At 40.5% G+C, this 27189-nt stretch overlaps 1 protein-coding gene across 1 annotated transcript in view; it reads left to right on the top strand.

Annotated features, from left to right (window-relative positions):
* LOC120515612 (galanin receptor type 1-like) overlaps positions 1–13722 on the top strand; it is a 51534-nt gene extending 37812 nt beyond the window's left edge. The window contains exons 2-3 of the mRNA XM_039737138.1: positions 2375–2440; positions 13393–13722. Of these exons, the coding sequence (XP_039593072.1) occupies positions 2375–2440; positions 13393–13722 (396 nt within the window). The remainder of the gene's footprint in view (positions 1–2374; positions 2441–13392) is intronic.
* Positions 13723–27189: the final 13467 nt, after the last annotated feature.

Raw genomic sequence — 27189 nt, 5'->3', positions numbered from 1 at the left:
ATGGAGGAATTGCAGGTTAAGGGCCTTGCTTGATTGCCAGTGCAGATCCCTAGCCTCAGAGTCACCACTCCACCTCTATCGGTAGATAGATAGGACTTTATTTGTCCCAGGGAGAAATTTGACTTTTTACAGAAGTTCCTTAAATAAATATACACACTCACCTTAGTCTGAACACACACCGCAATGGCTATACAGCAAGACAGTCACAAAGAAAAAAAAGTTCTGACTTAGCTGTCACAGTCCTAGTGAGGCATTATGCAGCGGTATTGATATTGGTATAAAGGACCTCCTTAGTGTTTCTTGACACACTTCTGCTGAATAATTTGTTGGCTGAAAGTCCTCAGTGTTAGTGTGTCAGAGAGGGTATAAGCAGCATTGTTCATAATGGCACTCAGTTTTGTTTTAATTCTCTCCTTTCCTACAACCGCCAGTTGGGCATGAGTGTGTCCTATATCTGAGTCTGCCCTTTTAATTAGCTTGTTGATTCGGCTGGACTCTATTGAAGTAATGTTATCAGCCCAGAACACCACAGCATAGAAAAATCACACTGGCCATCACAGATCTATAGAAGATTTGAAGGATGTCACTTCCCACATTAAAGCAATGCAGTCTCCTGCAGTGTGCCTTTTCTTACACACAGTACAGTAGTTCCTCTATGTTCTGAGACCAGTCTGACCTGTCATTGATGTGGACCGCAAAGTACCTGTGGAAATGGACCACCTCTACATTCACTCTTTGAATAGTAACCAGACTTAGTGGCACTTTGGTGCCACGAAGGTCAATAAGCAGTTCACTAGTTTGCTGATGTTAAAATGGAGACAATTCTCTTTGCACCAAGAAACAAAGTTCTCACCTGACACCTCTACTCTGTCTCATCCCCCTTATCAATACACCCCATAAGTGCAGAATCATCTGAGAATTTCTGCAAGGGACATGACCTGCTGTTACAGTATATTTATAGTCTGGGGTGTATAGAGTGAAGAGAAAAGCAGACAGGCCTGTTCCTTGAGGTGCTCCAGTGTTGCTCACACAGTCCTTGAATCTAACAAACTGCGGTCTGTCTGACTGATAGTCCGTTATCCAGGACACAATAGCCTCCTCCACCTGCATATCTCTGAGTTTAACCTTAACAGGAATGGCTGGATGATATTGAAGGCTCTGGAGAAATCAAAAAAACATACTTATAGTGCTACCAGCTTTGTCCAGGTGAGAATAAGTCTTGTGGAGCAGATCAATAAATGCATCTTTGTCCGATAGGCAAACTGCAGTCTAGGTGGTCTACCAAAGGAGGATTCATATAGTTGATTTGTATATTTTTGCCCTTTCTGTTAGCTTAAATATGTCTAAACATTTGTCTCAAAACACTTTTTTTTTTTTTATCTCACCATTCGCTGTAAACTCTGTAGACTTTAGAGTATAAAAATCCCAGGAGGGCAGCTGTTTCTGAGTTGCCGGAATCACCACACCCAGCCCCTGTTATCATGCCACAGTCAAAGTCACTTCAATCACGCATATTGTCCATGCAAATATTTGGTTGAACATCAACTGAACCTCTCAATCGAGTCATAATGCTTTATAGACTGAGTTGCAGTCCCATGATTTGCCTTAATTAGCAGGTGGATCTAATAAAGTGGCCACTGAGTTTAAAACAAATCTCAGATCACCACCCAGAAGTGAGGTTTGGCAGCCAAGCCGATGGAAAATGCTTCATGTTTAGAAAGTACGAGATAAAAATCTGTCAGACAAGGGAATCCGCGTCTTTAGGCTTAATTATTGTGTATATTGATTTCAAACTACAGACGACAAATGATAGGATTTAAGACAGCTTCAGGAATGGCTGTATTACTTTAAATGTAGTGCTGCACACTGCGGCTAAGCAACAAGATAGCAGAATCTAATGTAGCAATAGATCGTCTGTCGTTCATGTCACACAAGTATTCCTCCTTTTCTAATTTGGCTTTTCATTCGTATCAGCTCTTCAATGTTAGCCACACTGAGGAGCAATCACAGGCCACATTAAATCACAAGTCACAGCCTGATGTGTAAGTCTTAGGCCCTCTTTATAATGCAACTTCACCCAGATAATAGCTGACCACATTAAAGCCAAAGGTAGCTGTACTTGTGGCATTCTCATTCAGATCACATTCAGAAATCACAGGAGAAACAGAAACTGAACTCTGTCATAGAATTTTGTATGCTTCTACAGGTATTGTGATAAACTTTGCAGTAGTTCCTTTAATGAAATTATTAATTAAATGAAATGGTGGTTAACCCTGTTATTTACACATGCACAGAAAATACATGTTTATTGTATTCCCTGTGCATCCACAGATTACTGAGACTGTGACTAACTGACTGTTGACTATCATTGCAGGTGTTGAGGCATCTTCATAAGAATATCCGGGTGGTTTCTAAAAAGTCGGAACGCTCCAAACGCAAGGTGAGAGATGACAGGAGTAAAGCAACAAGTAATTCTTAGCCTTCCAATGTACAGTTAGGTCCATAAATATTTGGACAGAAACAACTTTTTTCTCATTTTGGTTCTGTACATTACCGCAATGAATTTTAAATGAAAAAACTCAGATGCAGTTGAAGTGCAGACTTTCAGCTTTAATTCAGTGGGTTGAACAAAAAGATTGCATAAAAATGTGAGGGAACTAAAGCATTTTTTAACAAAATCCCTTTATTTCTGGGGCTCAAAGGTAATTGGACAAATGAAATAACTGGAAATAAAATGTTCATTTCTAATACTTGGTTGAAAACCCTTTGCTGGCAATGACAGCCTGAAGTCTTGAACTCATGGACATCACCAGATGCTGGGGTTCCTCCTTTTTAATGCTCTGCCAGGCCTTTACTGCAGCGGCTTTCAGTTGCTGTTTGTTTGTGGGCCTTTCTGTCCGAAGTTTAGTCTTCAACAAGTGAAATGCACACTCAATTGGGTTAAGATCAGGTCACTGACTTGGCCATTCAAGAATTTTCCACTTCTTTGCTTTAATAAACTCCTGGGTTGCTTTGGCTGTATGTTTTGGGTCATTGTCCATCTGTATCATTTCATCTGTCCAATGAATGTTTTTCCAGATGTTCTTTAGCAAAGTCCAATCTAACCTTTCTATTCTTGAGGCTTATGAGTGACTTGCACCTTGCAGTGCACCCTCTGTATTTACTTTCATGCAGTCTTCTCTTTATGGTAGACTTGGATATCGATACGCTGACCCCCTGGAGAGTGTTGTTCACTTGGTTGGCTGTTGTGAAGGGTTTTCTCTTCACCATGGAAATGATTCTGCGATCATCCACCACTCTTGTCTTCCTTGGACGTCCAGGTCTTTTTGCGTTGCTGAGTTCACCAGTGCTTGCTTTCTTTCTCAGGATGTACCAAACTGTAGATTTGTAACTTGCCACTTGTAATATTGTAGCAATTTCTCAGATTTTTTTTTTCTGTTTTCGCAGCTTAAGGATGGCTTCTTTCACCTGCATGGAGAGCTCCTTTGACCACATGTTGTCTATTCACAGCAAAATCTTCCACATGCAAGCACCACACCTCAAATCATCTCCAGGCCTTTTATCTGCTTAATTGATAAGGACATAATGATGGACTTACCCACGCCTGCCCATGAAATTGCCTTTGAGTCAATTGTCCAATTACTTTTGAGCCCCTGAAATGACGGGATTGTGGTAAAAAAATGCTTTAGTTGCCTCACATTTTTATGCAATCGTTTTGTTCAACCCACTGAATTAAAGCTGACAGTCTGCACTTCAACTGCATCTGAGTTGTTTCATTTAAAATTCATCGTGGTAATGTACAGAACCAAAATTAGAAAAACGTCTCTGTCCAAATATTTTTGGACCTAACTGTACATACAGTATTTATAATGTACAGTATACAGTTCCTATAAAAAGTATTCACCCCTTTGAAGTTTTTCCATTTTATTGTTTTACAACATTGAATTATAATGGATTTAATTTGGCTTTTTTCATGCTGAAATGGAAAAGACTTTAATGTCAAAGTAAAAACAGATCTCTGCAAAGTGGCCTAAATTAATCTATACTAATAAAAGGTAAAGCCCTCACTGACTGACTCACTGACTCACTGACTGACTCATCACTAATTCTCCAACTTCCCGTGTAGGTAGAAGGCTGAAATTTGGCAGGCTCATTCCTTACAGCTTACTTACAAAAGTTAGGCAGGTTTCATTTCGAAATTCTACGCGTAACGGTCATAACTAGAACCTAATTTCGTCTATATATATGGCTATAGCCTGCAGCTCGGTCGCTGTGTGAGGCGGAGTTGCGTCCCTCATCGTCACGCTTCCCACGTAAGTGAGTGCCTGCCCATATAAGGCCATCCATCAGCAGCTATCTAATAAACATGCTGCCTGCAAAATATTCACGGGTGAAGGACTGTGCTTATGCAAACGAAGATGAGATGATCAGGGATAGAATAGTGTTTGGCACAAACTCAGCAAAAGTGCGAGAGAAACTGTGCCGGGTCTGAGCTAACATTAAATAAAGCCGTGGACATCGCAAGATCACACGAGATAGCACAAGCACAGCTGAGAACCTTTGATGCATGTACTCCAAGTGGCTCACGTGAACTGACTGCAGGACTGGGAAAGGTAAACCTGTGCATGCAGTGTGTGATGTCTCAGACACACTACTTCTCCCCTGCGAAGCGCGGGTATCTGAGCTAACATTAAATAAAGCCGTGGACATCGCACAGCTCAGAAGCTTCGATGTGTGTGTGTATATATATGTGTATATATATATATGTACACTGCTCACAAAAATTAAAGGAACACTTTTTTTATTGGGCCTGGCATGAAATCAATTAAACCTGTCTGATAATTTTCTGGTTGGTTAAGCAGCTGAGGTCATTGTTAATCACTTTCAGCTGTATTGGTGTTCATGGACTTAACGACAGGTGCACTAAAGTGGCAACAATTAGAAAACCCTCAAAACAGGACTGGTTTTACATGTGGAGGTCATTTCAAGTTTCTCCCTCTTGATCTTTTTTTGGCTGGTTTTCCACTCGTGCTAGTTTTGGCTTGAGTAATCATATCTACTGGCAGTATGAGGCAATTCCGTAACCCTACAGAAGTTGCATAGGTTGTCCAACTTCTCCAGGATGGCACATCCACACGTGCTGCAGCAAGAAGGTTTAATGTGTCTCCCAGCACAATCTCCAGAACATGGAGGAGATTTCAGGAGACTGGCTGTTATTCTCGGAGAGCTGGACAGGGACGTAGAAGGTCCTCAACCCATCAGCAGGACCGATACCTGCTCCTTTGTGCAAGACTGAGCACTGCTCTTGCCCTACAGAATGACCTCTAGAGGGCCACTGGTGTGAATGTCTCTACCCAAACAATCAGGAACAGACTTCATGAAGATGGCCTGAGGGCCCGACGTCCTGTAGTGGGCCCTGTGCTCACTGCCCAGCACCGTGGAGCTCAACTGGCTGGTGCTCAACACCAGAATTGGCAAGTCCGCCACTGGCGCCCTGTACTTTTTACAGATGAGAGCAGGTTCACCCTTGCAGCTGTGATAGACGTGAAAGAGTCTGGAGAAGACAAGGAGAACGATATGCTGCCTGCAACGTCGTTCAACATGACAGGTTTGGTGGTGGGTCAGTGATGGTCTGGGGAGGCATATCCATGGAGGGACGCACAGACATCTACTGCGTAGGAAATGGTGCTCTGACTGCCATAAGATATCGAGATGAAATCCTTGAACCCATTGTCAGACCCTACACTGGTGCAGTAGGTCCTGGTTTCCTCCTAATGCACGACAATGCCCGGCCTCATGTGGCAAGAGTATGCAGGCAGTACCTGGAGGATGAAGAAATTGAAACAATTGAATGGCCTTCACGATCCCCTGACTTAAACCCAATAGAACATCTGTGGGACATTATGTTTCGGTCCATTAGGCGCCAGGTTGCTCCTCAGACTGTACAACAGCTCAGGGATGCCCTCATACAGATCTGGGAGGAAATGCCACAAGACACCATCCGTCGTCTCATTAGGAGCATGCCCCGACGTTGTCAAGCATGCATACAAGCTCGTGGGGGCCACACAAGATACTGAAAAGCATTTTGAGTAGCAGAAATTAAGTTTTTGAAAAAATGGACTAGCCTGCCATATCTTCATTTCACTCTGATTTTAGGGTGTCTACACAATTGAGCCCTCTGTAGGCAGAAAACTTTTATTTCCATTAAAAGACTTGGCATCCTTTTTATTCCTAAGACATTGCCCTGTCGTTATTTGTATAGATATCCAACTTCATATTGAGATCTGATGTATCCAATGTGTTTCTTTAAAGTGTTCCTTTAATTTTTGTGAGCAGTGTATATATATATATACTGTATATACAGTAATCCCTCCTTGATCGCAGGGGTTTCATTCCAGAACCCTCTGCGATAGATGAAAATTCGCGAAGTAGAAACCATATGTTTGTATGGTTATTTTTATATATTTTAAGCCCTTATAAACTCTCCCACACTGTTAACATTATTAGAGCCCTCTAAACATGAAATAACACCCTTTAGTCAAAAGTTTAAACTGTGCTCCATGACGAGACAGAGATGACAGTTCTTTCTCACAATCAAAAGAATGCAAACATATCTTCTCTTCAAAGGAATGCATGTCAGGAGCAGAGAATGTCAAAGAGAAAGAGAGAGACAAAGAGAGAAAAGCAAAAAATCAATACATGCTTTTGGGCTTTTAAGTATGCCAAAGCACCGCGATAACGCATTTTTTAGAGGAGCGTCCGTATCTTCTAAGCAAACAGCCTCTGTGCAAACAGCCCCTCTGCTCACATCCCCTCTGTCAGACGCAGAGAAAAGCAAACAATCAAGCACCGCGCAGGAAGCATATCATATATCATTGAGGAGTTTTAGTTAATACGTAATACATGCTCTGATTGGGTAGCTTCTAAGCCATCCGCCAATAGCGTCCCTTGTATGAAATCAACTGGGAAAACCAACTGAGGAAGCATGTACCATAAATTAAAAGACCCATTGTCCGCAGAAATCTGTGAACCAGCGAAAAATTTGTGATATATATTTAGATATGCTTACATTTAAAATCCCCAATAGAGTGAAGCTGCGAAATTCAAAGCGCGATATAGCGAGGGATTACTGTATATGTATACAGTATATGTATATACTAGCAAAATACCAAGGCTTACAGCGTAAGTACTGCCTTAAAATTTTTATTAAGAAAAAATGAAACCTTTTTAAACTGAGGGAAAATATACCAATAATTATTTGTTAAGGATCTCTTTGTATACCACATTGTGAGTTCGGCTCTCCGGTTGTAATAGGACCAAGCTGTGCGCTGAGCTTACTCTTGAGCATGCAACTTACAGTTGGCCATGTGAACAGTAATCTTGTTTCAAATCTCACAGCTTGGATTGCTGCTGTCATAATCGGTTTGAGTTTCATGGTTTGTTTCAATTACAACAGTATTTGCAGGACTTGTGTTGAAGTGATATTTCGGCATCTGTCAAGCGTTGTAAGCATACAACTGGTTTCATCGATAACTTCAAATCCAGCTTTTCAGAGTTTAAACATTCATAAACATCAAAGTGTCCACTACTGAAATCATCACCTGTGAATCTAAGATGTTTAAGAGGCATTGGCGGTTGTCAAAAGGCGTAAAATATTTGGCCATTTCGGTACACTTGAAAGCGACAACCGAACAATTCGCCGGCAGCCATCAACTCAGATGCAGATGCATAGGTGAAGGGCTTAAGCATTTCACTCTTATAGTGCTCCTGTGTAGTATAATTATCTCCTGTACCGTCATCAGTCCACACCTTGAACCTGTCCCAGTCATTTAATACATAAGACACAATGTTCCTCCGGATATCAAGAGTGAGCCTGATATGGCCGTGCAATATGTAACAAAGAGAATGGAAAAGGTAGGTGCCATCTCCGGGCAAAGAAAACACTCGGTAAGTGACAGTTCTTTGATCGATGGTGATCACCTTGATAGACATGTTAATGGGGGTACGGTTGGAATGATAAAGGAAATGGGTACCTGAACAATGTAAAGTAAGTCTAAAATACCTAAACAATAGCTATAATCGTAATAAATGAAAAATAAAACAGCAGATAAGCCGTGGATTAAATAAAACGGCTGTAGTTATCAGCAGGGAGACGTGAATCCTGTGGCGAAGCAAGGAAGGGAATGTAGAGACTGGAGTGACGGACCGTCTTATATAGGCAGGCAGCCAACAACATGGGAGGCGTTGGGATGGGGGACCCAACGCTGCCTCACACGGTGACCGAGCTGCAAGATATGGACATATATATGTATGTAAGTAGGATTCAGTTAGCGTTGGGAACCCGCGTACCAAATTTCTTGAAGATGGGCCCATAATAACAAAGACCATTGAAAAGTTCAATATGGCGGCCGACAGTGGCATCATACCACCGAAATAAGCATGTACATTGGTTTCGGTTAGCGCAGGGAAGCCGCCTACCAAATATTCTTGAAGATGGGGCAATGAATAAGAAAGTTCAACATGGCGGACATTGTTGACCGTTATGACCATAACGCGTAGAATTTCGAAATGAAACCTGCTTAACTTTTGTAAATAAGCAGTAAAGAATGAGCCTGACAAATGTCAGCCTTTTACGTACACGGGAAGTCGGAGAATTAGTGACATTGGAAACTTCAATATGGCGCACGACAGTGGCATGATACCACTGAAATAAGTAAGTACATCGGTTTTGGTTAGTGCAGGGAAGCCACCTACCAAATTTCGTGAAGATGGGGCCATAAATAAGAAAGTTTAACATGGCGAATGTTGTCAACCGTTATGACTGTTACGCGTAGAATTTTGAAATGAAACCTGCTTAACTTTTGTAAGTAAGCTGTAAGGAAGGAGCCTGCCAAATTTCAGCCTTCTACCTACACGGGACGTTGGAAAATTAGTGACGTTGGAAAGTTCAATATGGCGTCCGACAGTGGCGTCATACCATCGAAATAAGTACGTACATTGGTTTCGGTTAGCGCAGGGAAGCCCCCTACCAAATTTTGTGAAGATGGGGCCATAAATAAGAAAGTTCAACATGGCGGACGTTGTTGACCGTTATCGACCGTTATGACCGATACGTATAGAATTTCGAAATGAAACCTGTTTAACTTTTGTAAGTAAGCTGTAAGGAATAAGCCTGCCAAATTTCAGCCTTCTGCCTACACAGGAAGTTGGAGAATTAGTGATGAGCGAGTGAGTGAGTGAGTCAGTCAGTCAGTGAGGGCTTTGCCTTTTATTAGTATAGATACACACACATACTGTATATATGTATATATAATGAAACCTGTTATCTTTACAATGGTTGACAAACATAGAATGTAACTTGAACACAAGTTCCTCCAAATACGAACCTAATTAAAAGAAATAATGATAATCAAATCCTTGATGACAGCAACACTCATAACAGTCACAAAACAATTACATTGACAATCAGTTATGTTATTTTTAAAATGTTTCCTTTTCTTTTTCATAACTTCTTTAACACACTACTTCTCTGCTGGGAAACGCGGGTATTTTGCTAGTTACAAATATAAAACACAAAATAACTGATCACATAACTATTCACCCTCTTTCATATGACACTGCCTGGCTTAGATCACCCATATTTAGATCAATGGAGATCAACTGTCAGGAGTTTCAGTTGATTTTAATGTAAATGGACCTGCTCTTGTAGGTCCACCTTGTGGAGAGCCAGTATGGTGGCCTAACCTATGCAATGAAGACAAAAGAACACTCCAGGTAGGTATTTCCACGAAAAGGAGATTGAAAAACACAAGTCAGGGAATGGAGACAAGAAAGTATTCAAATCACTGACTGTCCCTTGGTGTCCAGTTAAATCAACCGTAAAGGAATGTAAAGATTGTGGCGCAGCTGTAAATTTGGTAGAACAGGTCAACCACAAAAACGAGTAATCGTTGAAGAAGAAGAAGACATGTGAGGGACACCACCAAGAGTGAACTCTGAAGGAGTTACAGGTTACAGTGGATGAGACTGGAAAGGCTGTGCAGACAAAAACTCGACTACATGTCCTTCATTAAGTCCTTCCGTGAGAACCCTAAATACAGAGAGGACTGTTTCATTGTTTAATTAATGTTGACTTATTTTAATTTCTTACTATGTCTTTTATTTTTCTATTCTTGATTATGTAAAGCACTTTGAGCTACATTTTTGTATGAAAATGTGCTATATAAATAAATGTTGTTGTTGTTGTTGCTTCATCAATTGCAGCTTTATGGAAACATGGCCAAAAAAAAGCCACTGTTAAACAAACATGCACATGGCATTTTGGCTACAGCTTGTCAGAAGGTTTATGGGAGACTATGAAGTCAGCTGGAGGGAGATTCTATGGTCTGATGAGACCAAAATTGAGCTTTTACATTGCATGTTATCAAAAATAAACCATCCCAACCATGAGGAATGTTGGTGGCAGCATCATGCCGTGGGGATGCTTTTCTGCAGCAGGCCTTGATAGGCTTGTGAGGGTTAAAGGAATGCATCAAAATTCTGGAAGAAAACCTGATATAGTGTACAAGAAAGGGAGAAGGTTTGTTTTCCAACAAGACTATGACCTCAAAATAAAGCCAAAACTAGAGAGGAATGGATTAAAAGTGAGAATGTCCTGGAGTGACCAAGTCAGAGTCCAGATCTCAGTCTAATGGAGAATTTGTGACTGAACTTAACAAAGACAGTTCACTGTTGACCTGCATGTGACCTGACGGAACTTGAGCAACTTTGAAAATTGAGGAAAAATGGCAGTGTGCAGATGTGCAAAGCTGATAGAGGCAGACAGAGAGACCTGTGCACACAAACTCAATGCTGTCATGGCAGCAAGAAAGTTCATCTACTAAATAACAATAACAACAACAACATTTATTTATATAGCACATTTTCATACAAAAAGTAGCTCAAAGTTCTTTACATAATGAAGAATAGAAAAATAAAAGACACAGTAAGAAAATAAAATAAGTCAACATTAATTAACATAGAATAAGAGTAAGGTCCAATGGCCAGGGGGGACAGAAAAAACTCCAGACAGCTGGAGAAAAAAATAAAATCTGTAGGGATTCCAGACCATGAGACCACCCAGTCCCCCCTGGGCATTCTACCTCACATAAATGAAACAGTCCTCTTTGGATTTAGGGTTCTCACGGAAGGACTTGATGATGATGGTCACGTAGACTTCTGCCTTTTAATCCATCCATCATTGTTGGAGCATCATGAAGCTTTGAGTAAGTAAAAGAAACCGGAAAAAGAAACAGAAGAGAGAGTAGGGCTCAGTACGGATTTTAGAGCCACTATGAATAGTTATTATGATGAATTGAACATACAGAGTATCAGTATTAAGTTAAAGTGAAGTTATGAGAAAGCCATGTTAAAGTAATATGTTTTCAGCAGTGTTTTAAATTGCTCTACTGTATTAGCCTGGCAAATTCCTATTGGCAGGCTATTCCAGATTTTGGGTGCATAACAGCAGAAGGCCGCCTCACCACTTCTTTTAAGTTTTGTTCTTGGAATTCTAAGGAGACACTCATTTGAGGATCTAAGGTTACGATTTGGAATATAAGGTGTCAGACATTCCGATATATAAGATGGGGCGAGATTATTTAAGGCTTTATAAACCATAAGCAGAATTTTAAAGTCAATTCTGAATGACACAGGTAACCAATGTAGTGACATCAAAACTGGAGAGATGTGTTCAGATTTTCTTTTCCTAGTTAGGATTCTAGCAGCTGCATTCTGCACTTGTTGCAAACGATTTATGTCTTTTTTGGGTAGTCCAGAGAGGAGTGCGTTGCAGTAATCTAGTCGACTGAAAACAAACGCGTGAACTAATTTCTCAGCATCTTTCAGTGATATAAGAGGTCTAACTTTTGCTATGTTTCTTGAGTGAAAAAATGCTGTCCTAGTGATCTGATTAATATGCGATTTAAAATTTAGATTACAGTCAACAGTTACCCCTAAGATTTTTACCTCTGTCTTGACTTTTAATTCTAATGTATCCAGTTTATTTCTGATAACCTCATTGTATTCATTATTGCCAGTCACTAAGATTTCAGTTTTCTCTTTATTTAACTTGAGAAAGTTACTATTCATCCATTCAGAAATACAAGTCAGACATTGTGTTAGTGAATTGAGAGAGTCGGAGTTATTAGGTGCTATCGATAAGTACAGCTGTGTGTCATCAGCATAGCTGTGGTAGCTCACGTTGTAACCTGAGATAATCTGACCTAACGGAAGCATGTAGATTGAGAAGAGCAGCGGACCCAGCATAGAGCCTTGTGGAACACCATATTGGATATCATGTGTCTTTGAGTTGTAATTACCACAACTAACAAAGAATTTTCTCCCTGCCAGGTAGGATTCAAACCAATTTAAGACTGTGCCAGAGAGGCCCACCCATTGACTAAGGCAATTTTTAAGAATGTTGTGATCAATGGTGTCAAATGCAGCACTCGGATCTAAGAGGATGAGAACAGATAAATGGCCTCTGTCTGCATTCACCCGCAAATCATACTGGCATGAAGGGGGTGAATACTCATATCATCAATTATCTTGGGTTTTATAATTCTAATTGATATTACTCACATTGCAGAGAGATGATGGTATCTATCGTGGCAGCTTTAGATGCCAAGCAGGGTCTAATCCTGGGCACCAGCTCATTGGGTTCACTCACACCAACACTTATCAGGGAAATTTGAATCATTAGTTAATCTAACATACAGGTCACTGGAGAGCACTCTTTTGACAACTTTTTTACCTCTGTACAGTGACGTGGCATAGGCGTTAACACTTTTTCTTTCTGAATTCAAATATAAATTGGGTCCATTTAGAATTGTCAAACAACCTAATCTTCTTGTTTTTGGTATATGGAAATAAAACAAAGTACCTGGAGAAAAGCCACATGGATATGGGGAGAACATGGAAACTCCACAAAAACAGTATCAGTGCCCAGACCTTATCTGAGGATTTGGTAGCAATGAGGCAACTGTGATAGCAACTATGGCACAGAGGAATATTTGAGGAAAGCCAAAACTAAATGCTTTCAAGCTGTAAGGTGCTAATAGTGTTCTACATGACGACCGATTATAAAGTCAGGGTCACTTGGTGGTTGCTATAAAGCATGACAGTCAGGTATCACATCTGGTTGATATCAGATGAGCGACACGCCTTTGTGCTCCCTCTGTGGAATGTCTAAAAGACTTATTATGAAATGGTATGCTAAAATGATGATCGTTTTGTTTGGTTTGCCTGCAGAGTTTCACATGAATAGAAGATTCAAGACTTTATTAATTTTTAAATTTACTAATAGTTTTTTTCTTTTTATATCTCCCTCTGTTTTTCTCTCCTACTCTTTAGACCACACAGACCATACTTGCAGTGGTGGCCATCTTTTCACTTTCTTGGTTTCCTCACCACCTTGTCACCATGTGGGCTAACTTTGGCCAATTTCCCTTAACCGATGCCTCCTTTGCCCTCCGGATTGCTGCCCACTGTCTGGCTTATGGAAATTCTTGCGTCAACCCTCTCATTTATGCCTTTCTGTCAGAGAACTTTCGTCGGGCTTACCGGGATGTGTTCAGGTGCTCCTGGCCCAAAACCCGCTCAGTGGGGGATGTGAACTGTAGGATAGCTGCTGGGCGGTCTGAAAATACCGTGACCACAATGCATTCCAGCACGAACATGTGAGGTCATGAGAGAGGAGATGACCAGGGATGGGATCATATAGAGAGAATGTGACCTAGGGACTGTGCTAGAAATGAACACAAGGCATGTGTACAATGACAGAATGAGAAATGGAAAAAGAAGAGAAGCTTAACTTGAAATCCTATTTGAAATCCAAAGACCTGTTGTGGTTCAGCAGCAAATGAAAGGTAAAAGATGTAAGGCCTCAAAATATAATCACTCCTTGCCAGCTAGCCCAGAGAAGGGGCCACTCAAAGGCAGCCTGGGTTTCTACTCTACAGGCTGGCTTCAACCTACACCCAGCTAAATGGGGCTTTGACTTCAGAAGTTCAAAAATGTATAAGCAATTTTCCAAAAAACAATCAAATTACTTACTCACAAGGGAGGGAGATAAACATCAACCCCTGGCTTCTACAAAAATGGGCTATCAAAGGAATCATTATAAAACAGGAGTTTATTAACAAAAAAAGGAGAAAAATAACAAAAGTTCAAAAGGCAACCTATAGCATCCAAGTCCCAATACAAAACCAATAAATGAAATACTAAGAAAATAAATAGAAAGACAATATTCAAAAAGACACCTGTGAATTACACCAAATCATGCTTGGGGATCTACCCACAAAATACATTATGAAAACAACACATAGAAATCATATATATATATATATATATACTGCTCAAAAAAAGTAAAGGAACACTTTGAAAACACATCAGATTTCAAAGGGAAAAAAAGTCCTACTGGATATCTCTACTGATATGGTCTGGGTAATGTGTTAGGAACAAACGGATGCCACATCGTCTGATGGAAATTAAAATTATCAACAGATGGCTGACACCCCGAAAATCAAAGTGAAAAAATGATGCAGCAGGCTAGTCCATTTTACCAAAATTTCATTGCAGCAACTCAAAATTGTAGTCAATAGTTTGTATGGCCCCGACTTGCTTGTATGCATGCCTGACAAAGTTGGGGCATGAACTTAATGAAACTTTGGAAGGTGTCCTGGGAATCTCCTCCCAGATCTGAACCATGGCATAACTGAGCTCCTGGACAGTCTGAGGTGCTACCTGACAGCATCGGATGGACCGAAACATAATGTCCCAAAGATGTTCTGTTTGATTTAGATTAGATGAGTGTGGGGGCAAGTCAATGGTATCAATTCCTTCATCCTCCAGGAACTGCTGCACACTCTCACCACATGAGGCCAGGCATTGTTGTGCACCAGCAGGAACCCAGGACCCACTGCACCAGCATAGGGTCTGACAATGGATCCAAGGATTTCATCCTGATACCTAATGGCAGTCAAGGTGCCGTTGTCTAGCCTGTACAGGTGGTCTGTGTGTCCCTCCATGGATATGCCTCCCCACACCTACACTGACCCACCACCAAACCGGTCATGCTGAATGATGTTACAGGCAACATAACATTCTCCATGTGTTTTCCAGACCCTTTCACGCCTGTCACATGTGCTCAGGGTGAACCTGCTCTCATATGTGAAAAGCACAGTGCACCAGTGGTGGACCTGCCAATTCTGGTATTCTATGGTAAATGCCAATCTTGCTCCACAGTGCCTGGCAGTGAGCACAGTGCCCACAAGAGGACGTCGGGCCCTCAGGCCACTCTCATGAAGTCTGTTTCTGATTGTTTGGTTAGAGACATTCACTGGGTATCATCTTGTAGGCTCTGGCAGTGCTCATCTTGTTCCTCCTTGTTCAAATAAGCAGATACCGGTCCTGCTAATGGGTGAAGGACCTTCTACAGCCCTGTCCAGCTCTCCTAGAGTAACTGCTTGTCTCCTGGAATCTCCTCCATGCCCTTGAGACTGTGCTGTGAGACACAGCAAACCTTCTGTCAATGGCACGTATTGATGTGTCATCCTGGAGAAGTTGGACTACCTGTGCAACCTCTGTAGGGTCCAGGTATCGCCTCATGCTACCAGTAGTGACACTGACTGAAGCCAAATGCAAAACTAGTGAAAAGACAGATGAGGAGGGAATGTTTTGGGGGTCACCTCATTGTTGCCCCTCTAGTGCACCTGTTGTTAATTTCATTAACACCAAAGCAGCTGAAACTGATTAACAACCCCCTCTGCTACTTAACTGACCAGATTAATATCCCATAAGTGTCATTGACTTTATGCTATACCCTGATTAAAAGTGTTCCTTTAATTTTTTTGATCAGAATGAATATATATATATATATATATATATATATATATATATATATATATATATATATATATATATATATATATATATATATACTGCTCAAAAGAATTAAAGGAACACTTTTTAATCAGAGTATAGCATCAAGTCAATGAAACTTATGGGATATTAATCTGGTCAGTTAAGTAGCAGAGGGGGTTGTTAATCAGTTTCAGCTGCTGTGGTGTTAATGAAATTAACAACAGGTGCACTAGAGGGGCAACAATGAGGTGACCCCCAAAACAGGAATGGTTTAACAGGTGGAGGCCACTGACATTTTTCCCTCCTCATCTTTTCTGACTGTTTCTTCACTAGTTTTGCATTTGGCTACAGTCAGTGTCACTACTGGTAGCATGAGGCGATACCTGGACCCTACAGAGGTTGCACAGGTAGTCCAACTTCTCCAGGATGGCACATCAATATGTGTCATTGCCAGAAGGTTTGCTGTGTCTCCCTGCACAGTCTCAAGGGCATGGAGGAGATTCTAGGAGACAAGCAGTTACTTTAGGAGAGTTGGAGAGGGCCATAGAAGGTCCATAACCCATCAGCAGGACCAGTATCTGCTCCTTTGGGCAAGGAGGAACAGGATGAGCACTGCCAGAGCCCTACAAAATGACCTCCAGCAGGCCACTGGTGTGAATGTCTCTGACCAAACAAACAGAAAGACTTCATGAGGGTGACCCAAGGGCCCCATGTCCTCTAATGGGCCCTGAGCTCACTGCCCAGCAGCATGCAGCTCGATTGGCATTCGCCATAGAATACCAGAATTGGCAGATGCACCACTGGTGCCCTGTGCTTTTACAGATGAGAGCAGGTTCACCCTGAGCACGTGACAGAAGTGAAAGGGTCTGGAGAAGCCATGGAGAACATTATGCTGCCTGTAACATCATTCAGCATGAGCAGTTTGGTGGTGGGTTAATGATTGTCTGGGGAGGCATATCCATGGAGGGTCACACAGACCGCTACAGGCTTAACAAAGGCACCTTGGCTGCCATTAGGTATCAGGATGAAATCCTTGGACCCATTGTCAGACCCTATGCTGGTACAGTGGCTCCTGGTGCACGACAAATCCTGGCCTCATGTGGTGAGAGTATGCAGGCAGTTCCTGGAGGATGAAGGAATTGATACCATTGACTGGCCACCACACTTTCCTGACCTAAATCCAATAGAACACCTCTGGGACATTATGTTTTGGTCCATCCAATGCCACCAGGTTGCACCTCAGACTGTCCAGGAGCTCAGTGATGCCCTGGTCCAGATCTGGGAGGAGAACCCCACACAACACCATCTGTCATCTCATTAGAAGCATGCACCGATGTTGTCAGGAATGTATACAAGAACACAGGGGCCATACAAAGTGCTGCGTACAATTTTGAGTTGCTGCAATAAAATTTTGGCAAAATGGACTAGCCTGCCACATAATTTTTTCACTCTGATTTTTGGGGTGTCTTTGAATTCAGGGCTCTGTAGGCTGATCATTTTCATTTCCATCAAACGATGTGGCATCCTTTCGTTCCTAACACATTACCCAGTCTATATCAGTATAGATATCCAGGAGGATTTCTTTTTCCCATTGAGATCTGATGTGTTTTCAAAGTGTTCCTTTAATTTTTTGAGCAGTTTTATATATATATATATATATATATATATATATATATATATATATATATATATATATATATATATATATATATATATATATATATATATATATATATATATATATATATATATATATATATATATATAATGCTAAGTGTTGGGCCCTAATGTTGGTCATAACTGAGAGCTTATAATGTTTCTATTGAAACAAAAAATTTGGGTAGCAAAAACCTCTGTGAAGTTATTGGGGCTCACATGTTTCTCAAGACAAATTGTTCAAGATGGTGACAGGGCAGAAAGTTAAAGAACCACAGCAACATCTGCTTAGTGTGAAGCACATGATTGATACCACTCTTAAGAATGAGAAAAAGAACAGCAGCTGCACCATCTATTGAGAGTCAAGTAGGAAAAACAGAATACATTTGTGACAAAAACTGACCTACACTGCTACAATGAAAAGGAGCTTAAGAGGCGACATCTCCTGAGCATCAAGCTAAATACAGGATGTGCTTCAGTGATGAAGAACAACAAGAGGTAAGCCTTAATCTAGAGCCATTGAGTGTCTGGCTAATACTATGACTCATCAACACGCCACACTCACTCCATGCTACAGAATGTAAGAACAACAACGACAGGGAGGTGTAAGTCAACAAAGGAGGAGATCATCAAATAGTCACAACTTCCACCCATACACAAACATTGCATTTACATCCTTATATGGATGTTTGGTTGAGGAGCATTTCTTTTGAAAGTAAGATCAGGTATGTGATTGCAGTGGAGTGGTATTTTTTTATACTGAAAATAAAAGAATTTGTGGCCAAATTGAAAATGTTCAGTTTGCTATATGTGAACCACCTTTATTTGAGGACTAGACGTCCAGATATTTCATAAAATATAGATACAATAGAATTAGCAGAAAATACATAATTAGAAAAATAAAAATTATAATAACAACAGAAACCAACCTCTATTTTGGAGCCACTTCCAAGACTGGATAAGTAGGGAGGGTTGGCATTAGGGAAGGCAACCCTATAAAACATTGACTCTACATAGAAGTGGGGAAAGATGAAGAGTAAGAAGAAGAGCAGCAATATCAAATGGAAATTAGTGAATACAAATGAAATAAAAATAAATTGTAAACATAATCCAGTGGAAGGACCATAGTATATTTAAATATAAAGACATATGTCCCACTCTGCTCCTGAGAGGAACACATTTCTATATAATTATTTATATATGATTTAACTGAATTAAGTGGAAGATAAGGGGCACTCTTGAATAACCTGCAAATTTGCAATGAGGCCCCCCAAATAACACAAAAATAAAAACTTATTTATACCAAAATACATACAAAGAAGGGTTAAATAATGGTAAGAAAAACAAAAATACATCACAGACAAAAGACCTTGTGGACATAATCAAGTAACACCAGGGTTACTTCCTCTGATCTCCAGTCTTTCCTGCTGCCAGTTAAACTTTTGTCCAGCTCTTCTCCCAATTCCAAGTTTACTGGGTATCTAATTGGAAGGAGCTTTGAAGTGTTATGAACCCAGTCCAGGGTTATGACCACCTTCTGGGTCCTTGGGGCCTTCACAAACTCCTCTTACGAGATCCAAATGTCCCCTAAATCTTGAGCCCCAGAACACACTTTTGAAGCAGAAATCTTGACAACCTTTAAGAAGAATCTGGATGAGATATTGGGAGAGCTTAGCTATTAGCTGAGAAAAGGCCTTGATGGTCTGAATGGTCTTCTCTATTTTGTCAGATTTATTATGTTTGTATGTTATTAGAGGAATAGGCAACCCGCAGTTGGCCTGGTCAACAGAATACATAGCAGAAGGTCAATGATATTGTGTCAGATCCCCCCGATTTCACTATTTAGACTGGAGGTTCTCACCTAAAATATGATAGTTACCCCAATGTTCTTGCCCCTGGAACAATTGTAACCAAAAATTCCCTGGTACTATGCTAGCAAAACTCAAGCTTATTTTCTTTGTAATGTCATTGCCAAATAAGTACCAGTCTTGTCATGCATAGACCCCAGCTGTCTATACTGGTAGACTGTGCCTGCTATGCATACACTATGTGCATAATATACTGTATATGTGTATGATACAATGTATATTTATCTTTGTTCATGGTGTGTTAAAACTTCTTATCCCATTTTTTTTCCCTTTATACATATTTTTAGATTAACATTTTGTACAGAAACAATTCCAGACCACATACTTTCGCACACTTCCGTCCTCTTCAAAGTTGAGCTCTGCTGATAGAAATCCACTATGATGTGATCTCTTATCCAGTGTAAAACTCATCTCATTGTCTCATCTCAGTGACTTATGACCAGGTAGACACATCCTTCATTGTTCAAATCCCAAGGAGGCTGCATGTGTAACCCAGTCCACTGTGTTTTTCAGTTAGTAAGTCTTCTTCTTGAGCAGTGTAGCCCCCAAGTGGCTAAAGTGATTGACTGTAAAGGGCAAGGCTGCTTATTTGATCATCATTTGAATGAAGCCCCGAGACTGTAACTGTTGAAATCAACTGTAAAAACAATTGAACTGATGTTGCTCAGTAAGAAAAGACGCTACTTACAATAAATTATGTTTGTTGGTCAACTGGTGTTATGGTCTTTCATCGTCATACCAGAGGATCTCCCATTTTTCTTTTTATTCAAAGACCCTTTTTCATCCAAAACCCGTTCAATATTTATATACAGTATATAGTGCCTTTCCACCGAGAATATAGTTTCAATTTCATGTTATTCTTGTAAAGCACCTTTATACTTAAAAAAATCAATTTGCATCCATCCATTTTTAACCTACTTACAATATAATAATCTTAGGGGTCTGCCTACCTAATAAAGGGAAATAATTTGGGACAAATCTTTCTGGTTAGTTACTGTGTCTTTAAATAAAACCTTGATTAGAATCTAGTTGTCTAAACTTTGAGCCGTTGTTTAAAACTAATTTATGTGTGAAACATTATGAATACGGAGTAGACCTAGCTTTACCTACCATGGATTAGAACCAGAAAGAATTTCACATCCCTCTTCTCCAAGAAAGCAGGAGGATCATGAACTAGACACCTGAAGGAGTGCACATTATGACTGCTGAGGAGCTTCTAACACATTTGGCATTGTGTTTAAAAGCATGGATAGATAAAGAAAAAAGTAGTTTTTTACAAAAGCTAAAAACAAAAAAAATAACAAACAACAACAACCCTCCTCAAATAGACACCAGAATTACCAAAAAGTAAAAAATAATCTGACTAAAGATAAAAGAGCAATGAAAATAAAGGCATCATAAAGCTGTATTGCCATCGGTATAAAGGAACTCCAGTAGGACTTCTGAAGAATAATTTGTTGGCTGAAAGTCCTCGGTGTTAGTTTGTCACAGAGAGAATTTCCACCATTGTTCATAATGACATTCAGTTTGATTTCATTTTTCCTCCTCTACTACCTGCAGGGGGTCCTGAGGCTGCCTTTTTAATCAGTCCCCTCCTGAAGTGATGTTACCATCCTGTGTCTCTGATGTGAATGTGATCAACAATGGAGCACCACAAGGAACAGTCCTGTCACCTTTTCTCTGCACCTTGTGCACCTCAGACTATAACTGTTACAGCAGGTCATGTCATTTGCAGAAACTCTCTGAGGATTCCATACAAATGGGACATACTGATGGGGTAGAGGGGGTGAGCATAGGAATCATGAGGAGAATGTGGAGAATTGTCTGCAGTGTAACATCAGCAAATCCAAACAAATTGTTATTGCCTTTCTCCACTAAAGAACCTCTATGCTCAGTTGCTATTCATGGAGTGGATGTAGAGGTGGTGCACTGCTAAAAGCACCTGGTGGTCCACGTCATTGTCAGGATAGACTGGTCTAGTAACACAGAGGAACCATATTAGAAAGGCCAGAGCAGACTCTTCTTTTCTTAGGAGACTATTATCCTTTAATGCGGGTAATGATATTCTTTACATGTTTTAGGAAATGGCACACTCTCTTCGAAGAAATGTAGTTGATCATAATTCTGCAAATCTCAACATATTTTGTAAAAGGTACATGATTAAGGTCATGACAACCTACACCTTATGGTCAAAACGTATGCACACAGTCCTCCAAATTCTTGAGTTCTGATGTTTCATTGTTAACAGGTGCATAAAATTAAACTCATAGCCATGCAGTCTCCATTGACAAACATTGACACTAGACTTGCTCATACTGAAGAGCCCAGGGACTTTAAACATGACACTGTCATAGGATGCCACCTCTACCATATATCAATACATAGAATTTCTGTTCTGGTAGATCAGCCCCAGTCAACTATACAGTAAGTGCTATTGTTGTGACGTGGAAGAGTTGAGGAGCAACAACATCTCAGCCATAAAGTGGTAGACCATGCAAACTCACAGAGCAGGGCTGCTGAGTGCAAACAATATAGAAATTGCCTACCATCTGTTGCAGCTCTCACCAAACTGCCTCTGGAAGCAACGTCAGCACAAGACCTGTGCATCTGGAGCTTCATGAAATGGATTTACATGGCCAAGTTGTTCCACACAAGCGTAAGATCACTATGAATAATGCCAAGCATTGGCTGGGGTGGTGTAAACCATGACATCACTGGACTCTGGAGCAGTGTAAATGTATTCCTTAGAGTAATGAATCATGCTTCACTAACTAGCAGTATAATGGACCATCTGGGACTGCACCCTGCCAATTGTGATGTTTGGTGGGGGGGTGAGAATAGTGGCAGGGTTCAGACTAGGCCCCTGGATTCCAGTGAAAGACACCATTAATGCTGATTGTGAGACATGTCTTCTAGTCCAACATCAGTATTTGACCTCACAATTGCTCTTTTGGCTAAACGGGCATGGATTCCCAAGGGCACACTCCAAAATCTTCTGAAAAGCCTTCTGAGAAGAGGAGAGGCTCTTACAGCTCCAAAGTGGGGCCAACTTAATATTAATGCCCATTTTTGTGGAAACGGATGTCCAACAAGTTCACATAGGTGTGATGGTCAAGTGTCTACAAACTTTGTACTTTGAATGGCTGGCTGATTGGCCGCCTGTTCAGAGAAGACTTCTTTTATGTTTCTAATAAAATTACTTGCTTTTTCAAAATGATTTTGCTCCTTTTTTCATAAGTGTAGAGCAGGGGTGGGTGATGTCGGTCCTGGAAGGCCACAGTGGCTGAAGGTTTTTTTTCCATCCCAGTTGCTTAATGGGAAGTCAGTTGTTTCTGATGAAGCACTTGTTGCTCGATTGCCATTTTGATACTTCATTTTGGTAGTCTCGCTTGTTAAGGTTCCCCATCCGTGATTGCTTATTTCAGTCTTAAATAGCTGCCTTCAGTGTTTTAATGGCTCCTTAATAGCAATAAGATGTAAATAACAAAATAACCAGCAGCTCTCCATCTCTTTTGTTTCCATTTACATCTGCATGGATTCATTGTGCACTATTTGATTTAATAAACACAAGTGAAAAATGTGACAGACTGAAAATGATATGTTTTAGGCTTCAAATCATTCAGGTGATATCCTTAGAAAGGAAAAAATCAATGATATAAGAACCCAACGTTGCAGATTAACAAGCCATAAAATTAAAGAAGATTGATTACTAATTAAACAACTGGATTGGAACGAAAACCCTGCAGTCACTGTGGCCCTCCAGGAGCGATGTTGCCCACCACCAACAATAAGATTTGCTTTCCACCTTCAAAACTGAAAATAAGAAGCTGATTGGTAAAGTAGTGGTGTACTTTTCATACTTGCAGTTCCCTCACTGTGAGTCACTTCCATCACAGCCTTAACTCAGACCATGCTTTCCTCCTCTCAGTAATTATTTTGTTATACTATGACACACAAAGAGTGACTCATCTTGACTTGTGTAGGACATTTCTTGCAAGTTCAATAACTTGAAACCTCCAGATGTTTGTAGGATGGAGGAAGGAGTCTCCCACATCTGCACTTGAAGCTTTCTTAAATGCCCATGAGAGGAAATGTGCCCACAATAGTTTTAAAAAGGGTAAATCGTTCTCTAAGGAAGGAACAGAGGCATTCCCACATATAATGAGGCTAAAGAAGGCCTCTCAGAGCACATGACTAATGGTGTCTGCTTAATGTTACTCCCTCATGTCTTTTCTTAAATAACAGAGCCATGTGAGTTTTTATACATCAAGACAAAACAGAACGAAGAGCTTTTCTTCGCCATAAGGTGTTCAATATTGTTGCCTACTGCTGCAACATTCATCATAAACAGAGAAAAAGTATTGCGTGAAGAAAAATCTGTAAAGTAAACAGTGCTAACAAGACCTCGCTCCGCTGTGTCCAAGGCACAATTTAAAAGGCCTTATGGCTTAGATCAGCTTGAAATGGCTTGGCAAAGGAATGGCACTGGGGATAAAAAAGGTTTTAATAAAGCCTAGAAATGCGTGGCTATAGCTGACTGCTTCTCATTTGTTATCCTTCTAAACAGAGCATTTCACAGGTTCAAACAGGTGTATGTGGGTCTGCTTCTGCTGGAGCCTGTGTACACAATTCAGTCGAAGCAAGTGTCCTGATTAAGACACATAATAAATGTCAGCAAGTTAGAAAATGTGCGCATGATGTAACAGTCAGGTGCATTCGAGGGTGCAGTGCAGGCAATGTAGTCCTCAATAGACTGAAATCAGAAGGTGAGCTCTAGAATCTTTTAGATCCATTTCAGGGTTGAGGGGGCCAAAAGGTGTCTCGCCAGGATTGGACAAAAGGCTGAAAACAGGAATCTAGTCCATCACAGGGACCAGTCTCATTCATACATACACACCCACCATGTTCACACACAGTCACCATATATATATATATTGTGAAAGATGTGCCAGACACAGACAGACACGACACCAGATGTCCACAACACACATGGTTTATTTTCGTTTCCTCTTCACAACACAGCACAAACACAGTGCCTAAAAACTCATAGTCCTTTTCCACTCCTTTCTCTTTTTATTGCCTTTTCTTCACCGCCTCAACTCCTCTCCTGCAAGCTCCGTCCTCTTCCACCCAACTCCGGCTCCGTGAATTGTTGTGAGGCGGCCCCTTTTATACTGTACCCGGATGTGCTCCAGGTGCTCCCTGATGATCTCCCTGCAACACTTCCTGGTGTGCTGGAAGTGCTGCGGTCCAAGGCTCCATGGTCCTTCGGGCGCCTCCTGGCGGTGGCCACGGATACTCACAGGGTTGAGCCTTCCAAGTTCTGTGGCTCCCACACAATCTACGATGGCTGCCCTCTTTCATCCTAGGAAAGGAATTTATATATATATATATATATATATATATATATATATATATATATATATATATATATACACAAGGGGGTACCCAAAAATTACTGGAATTGCATAAAAAATTGTTTAATTAATTTTTACTTACTGAAACTTTAGTCTCCTTCAAAGTACTCTCCATGTGAATGGATGAACCTGTCCCAATGGTTTTCTCACTGGTGGAAACATTCTTGGTATTGCTGAAGAGGAATGTTGTCCAGTGCCTGCAGCAATTTTTCTTTGACTTCCTCCATGGTACAAAAATGCTTTCCTTTGAGTTCTTTTTTCATATGCAGGAACAAGAAAAAGTCACACAGAGCAAGATGAGGCGAGTAGAGAAGGTGGCAAGAACTCCAAGACACACAAGTCAATTCAGAAATCTCTTCAATAGTCTGATGACGATATCTGTAAATTGCATTGTGAACTTTTTCAAGATTTTCATCATTCCTAATTGTGGAAGGTTGGCCAGATTTTTGTTGGTCATCAAGTGACATTTCCCCTCGTTTGAAATGCGATAACCACTCGTAGACCTGTGTTTTACTTAAAGCTTCCACTTTAAAAGCCATTTCAAACATCACTACAGTTTCAGCAGTGGTTTTCCCTAAGAGAAAATAAAATTTAACATAGACTCACTGTTCTTTATGATCGCCCATCACTAAAATCGTAGAACATGTTTAATAAACACAAAAAAAAAACTGACAGGGAATGGCGTACGAACAATACAGAGCAACACCACTTGTCAGACTGCAACAGAATACTGTAAGTATGTTATACCTAGTGGCAAAATTCACAGCTAAGTCGACATTGCACCCATGGAAAGATTCCGGATATTTTTGGGTACCTCCACGTATTTGCCATTATGGGTACCAGGTGAAGGAGGAGCTTTGATGATACAAGTAAACTCATGCAATTTCAGAGTTCTTGAAGCAGAAACAAATAAGTACCAGTATGCTGTCTGTTCTTGTGTGATTCTTCTTTTTAAAATTTAAACCCAAGTTCCTAATCTAGCAGAGATCCCCCTGGAGTTTCACGCACACTGTTGTAAATGTATTCTGATGACGTTTGTAGCTCTGAAAAACTTCATAAAACGGGTTGTAAAGGGTTGATTTCAAAGTGTTTATGTAGTATGGTGGAGAGCAGGACATCAAGGACCCTCAAATCTTGACAATCTAGATGAACAGGATGAATGAGCTTGTTGGGCTGAATGGCCTGTCACAACTTTTCTAACAGTCTAATGTTCTAATGTCACTTCCTGCTCTACATCAAATTCTTCCAGGACAGGCATCAGCTCCCTGCAACTCTGATTTGGAAGCAGGTTTGGAAATGGGTGAACATAAGCAGGAAAAATGACATCTAAAAGAATTAGCTGGGAAAACTGGATAGCAGTTCATTTTGTAATCAATTTACTTTAATGGGAAAGAACCGCTATAAAAAGGGGCTACGTGCTACTTTATGGCAGTATCACAGGTAATTGGTTAATTAATATAAAATATTAACATAGTCATATTTTGTTCTTTCTGGCAGCCTTCACTTCAAAAAAAATCAAATGTTAGAAATAACCACCAATATAAATTAAATTCAGACCCGAGTCCAAAACTGTGTGTCCTAGTAGCCTCGTTTTTAAATGAAATCTTATTGGTGTCTAGATGTATACTGTCATGCATGCACACCACAGAGTCACCCTCCAGGTTCCCCTAAAGTAAGTAGCACCACCCCAGGTCGAGAGACCGCCCCTTGAGAGTAATGAAGTGAAGAAAGCCATGCCGCTTCTGGTCCACACGATCCAGAAGGAGGACTCTCATTTCAATATTGACCTTGGTTCTGTGCTGAACTAAGCCAGAAATGCTCATTTGACGTTACAGAGAGGGCAATGATAGCAATTAAGGAGGTACACTGAGACATATAATTTTCATTTCATTTTCTTCATTTTTTTTGTTGCAATTAAATGGGGTTTTGCCTGGTTGGCACCTCAATCATTTAATGTTGTTATGCATCCTCATTCACCTCACTACAATGATAAATAGATAGATAGATAGATAGATAGATAGATAGATAGATAGATAGATAGATAGATAGATAGATAGATAGATAGATAGATAGATAGATAGATAGATAGATAGTTTATTAATCCCAAGGGGAAATTTACATACTTCAGCAGCAGCATACTGATAAAAAACAATATTAAATTAAAGAGTGATAACAATGCAGGTATAACAGACAATAACTTTGTATAATGTTAACGTTTACCAAACCTGGGTGGAACTGAAGAGTCGTATAGTGTGGGGGAGGAATGATCTCCTCAGTCTGTCAGTGGAGCAGGACGGTGACAGCAGTCTGTCGCTGAAGCTGCTCCTCTGTCTGGAGATGATCCT

This window comes from Polypterus senegalus, chromosome 1 (genome assembly GCF_016835505.1).
Source record: "Polypterus senegalus isolate Bchr_013 chromosome 1, ASM1683550v1, whole genome shotgun sequence".
Classification (NCBI taxonomy): Eukaryota; Metazoa; Chordata; class Cladistia; order Polypteriformes; family Polypteridae; genus Polypterus; species Polypterus senegalus.
The sequence above is the reverse complement of the archived record's forward strand: the minus strand, read 5'-3'. Positions and strand labels throughout refer to the sequence as shown.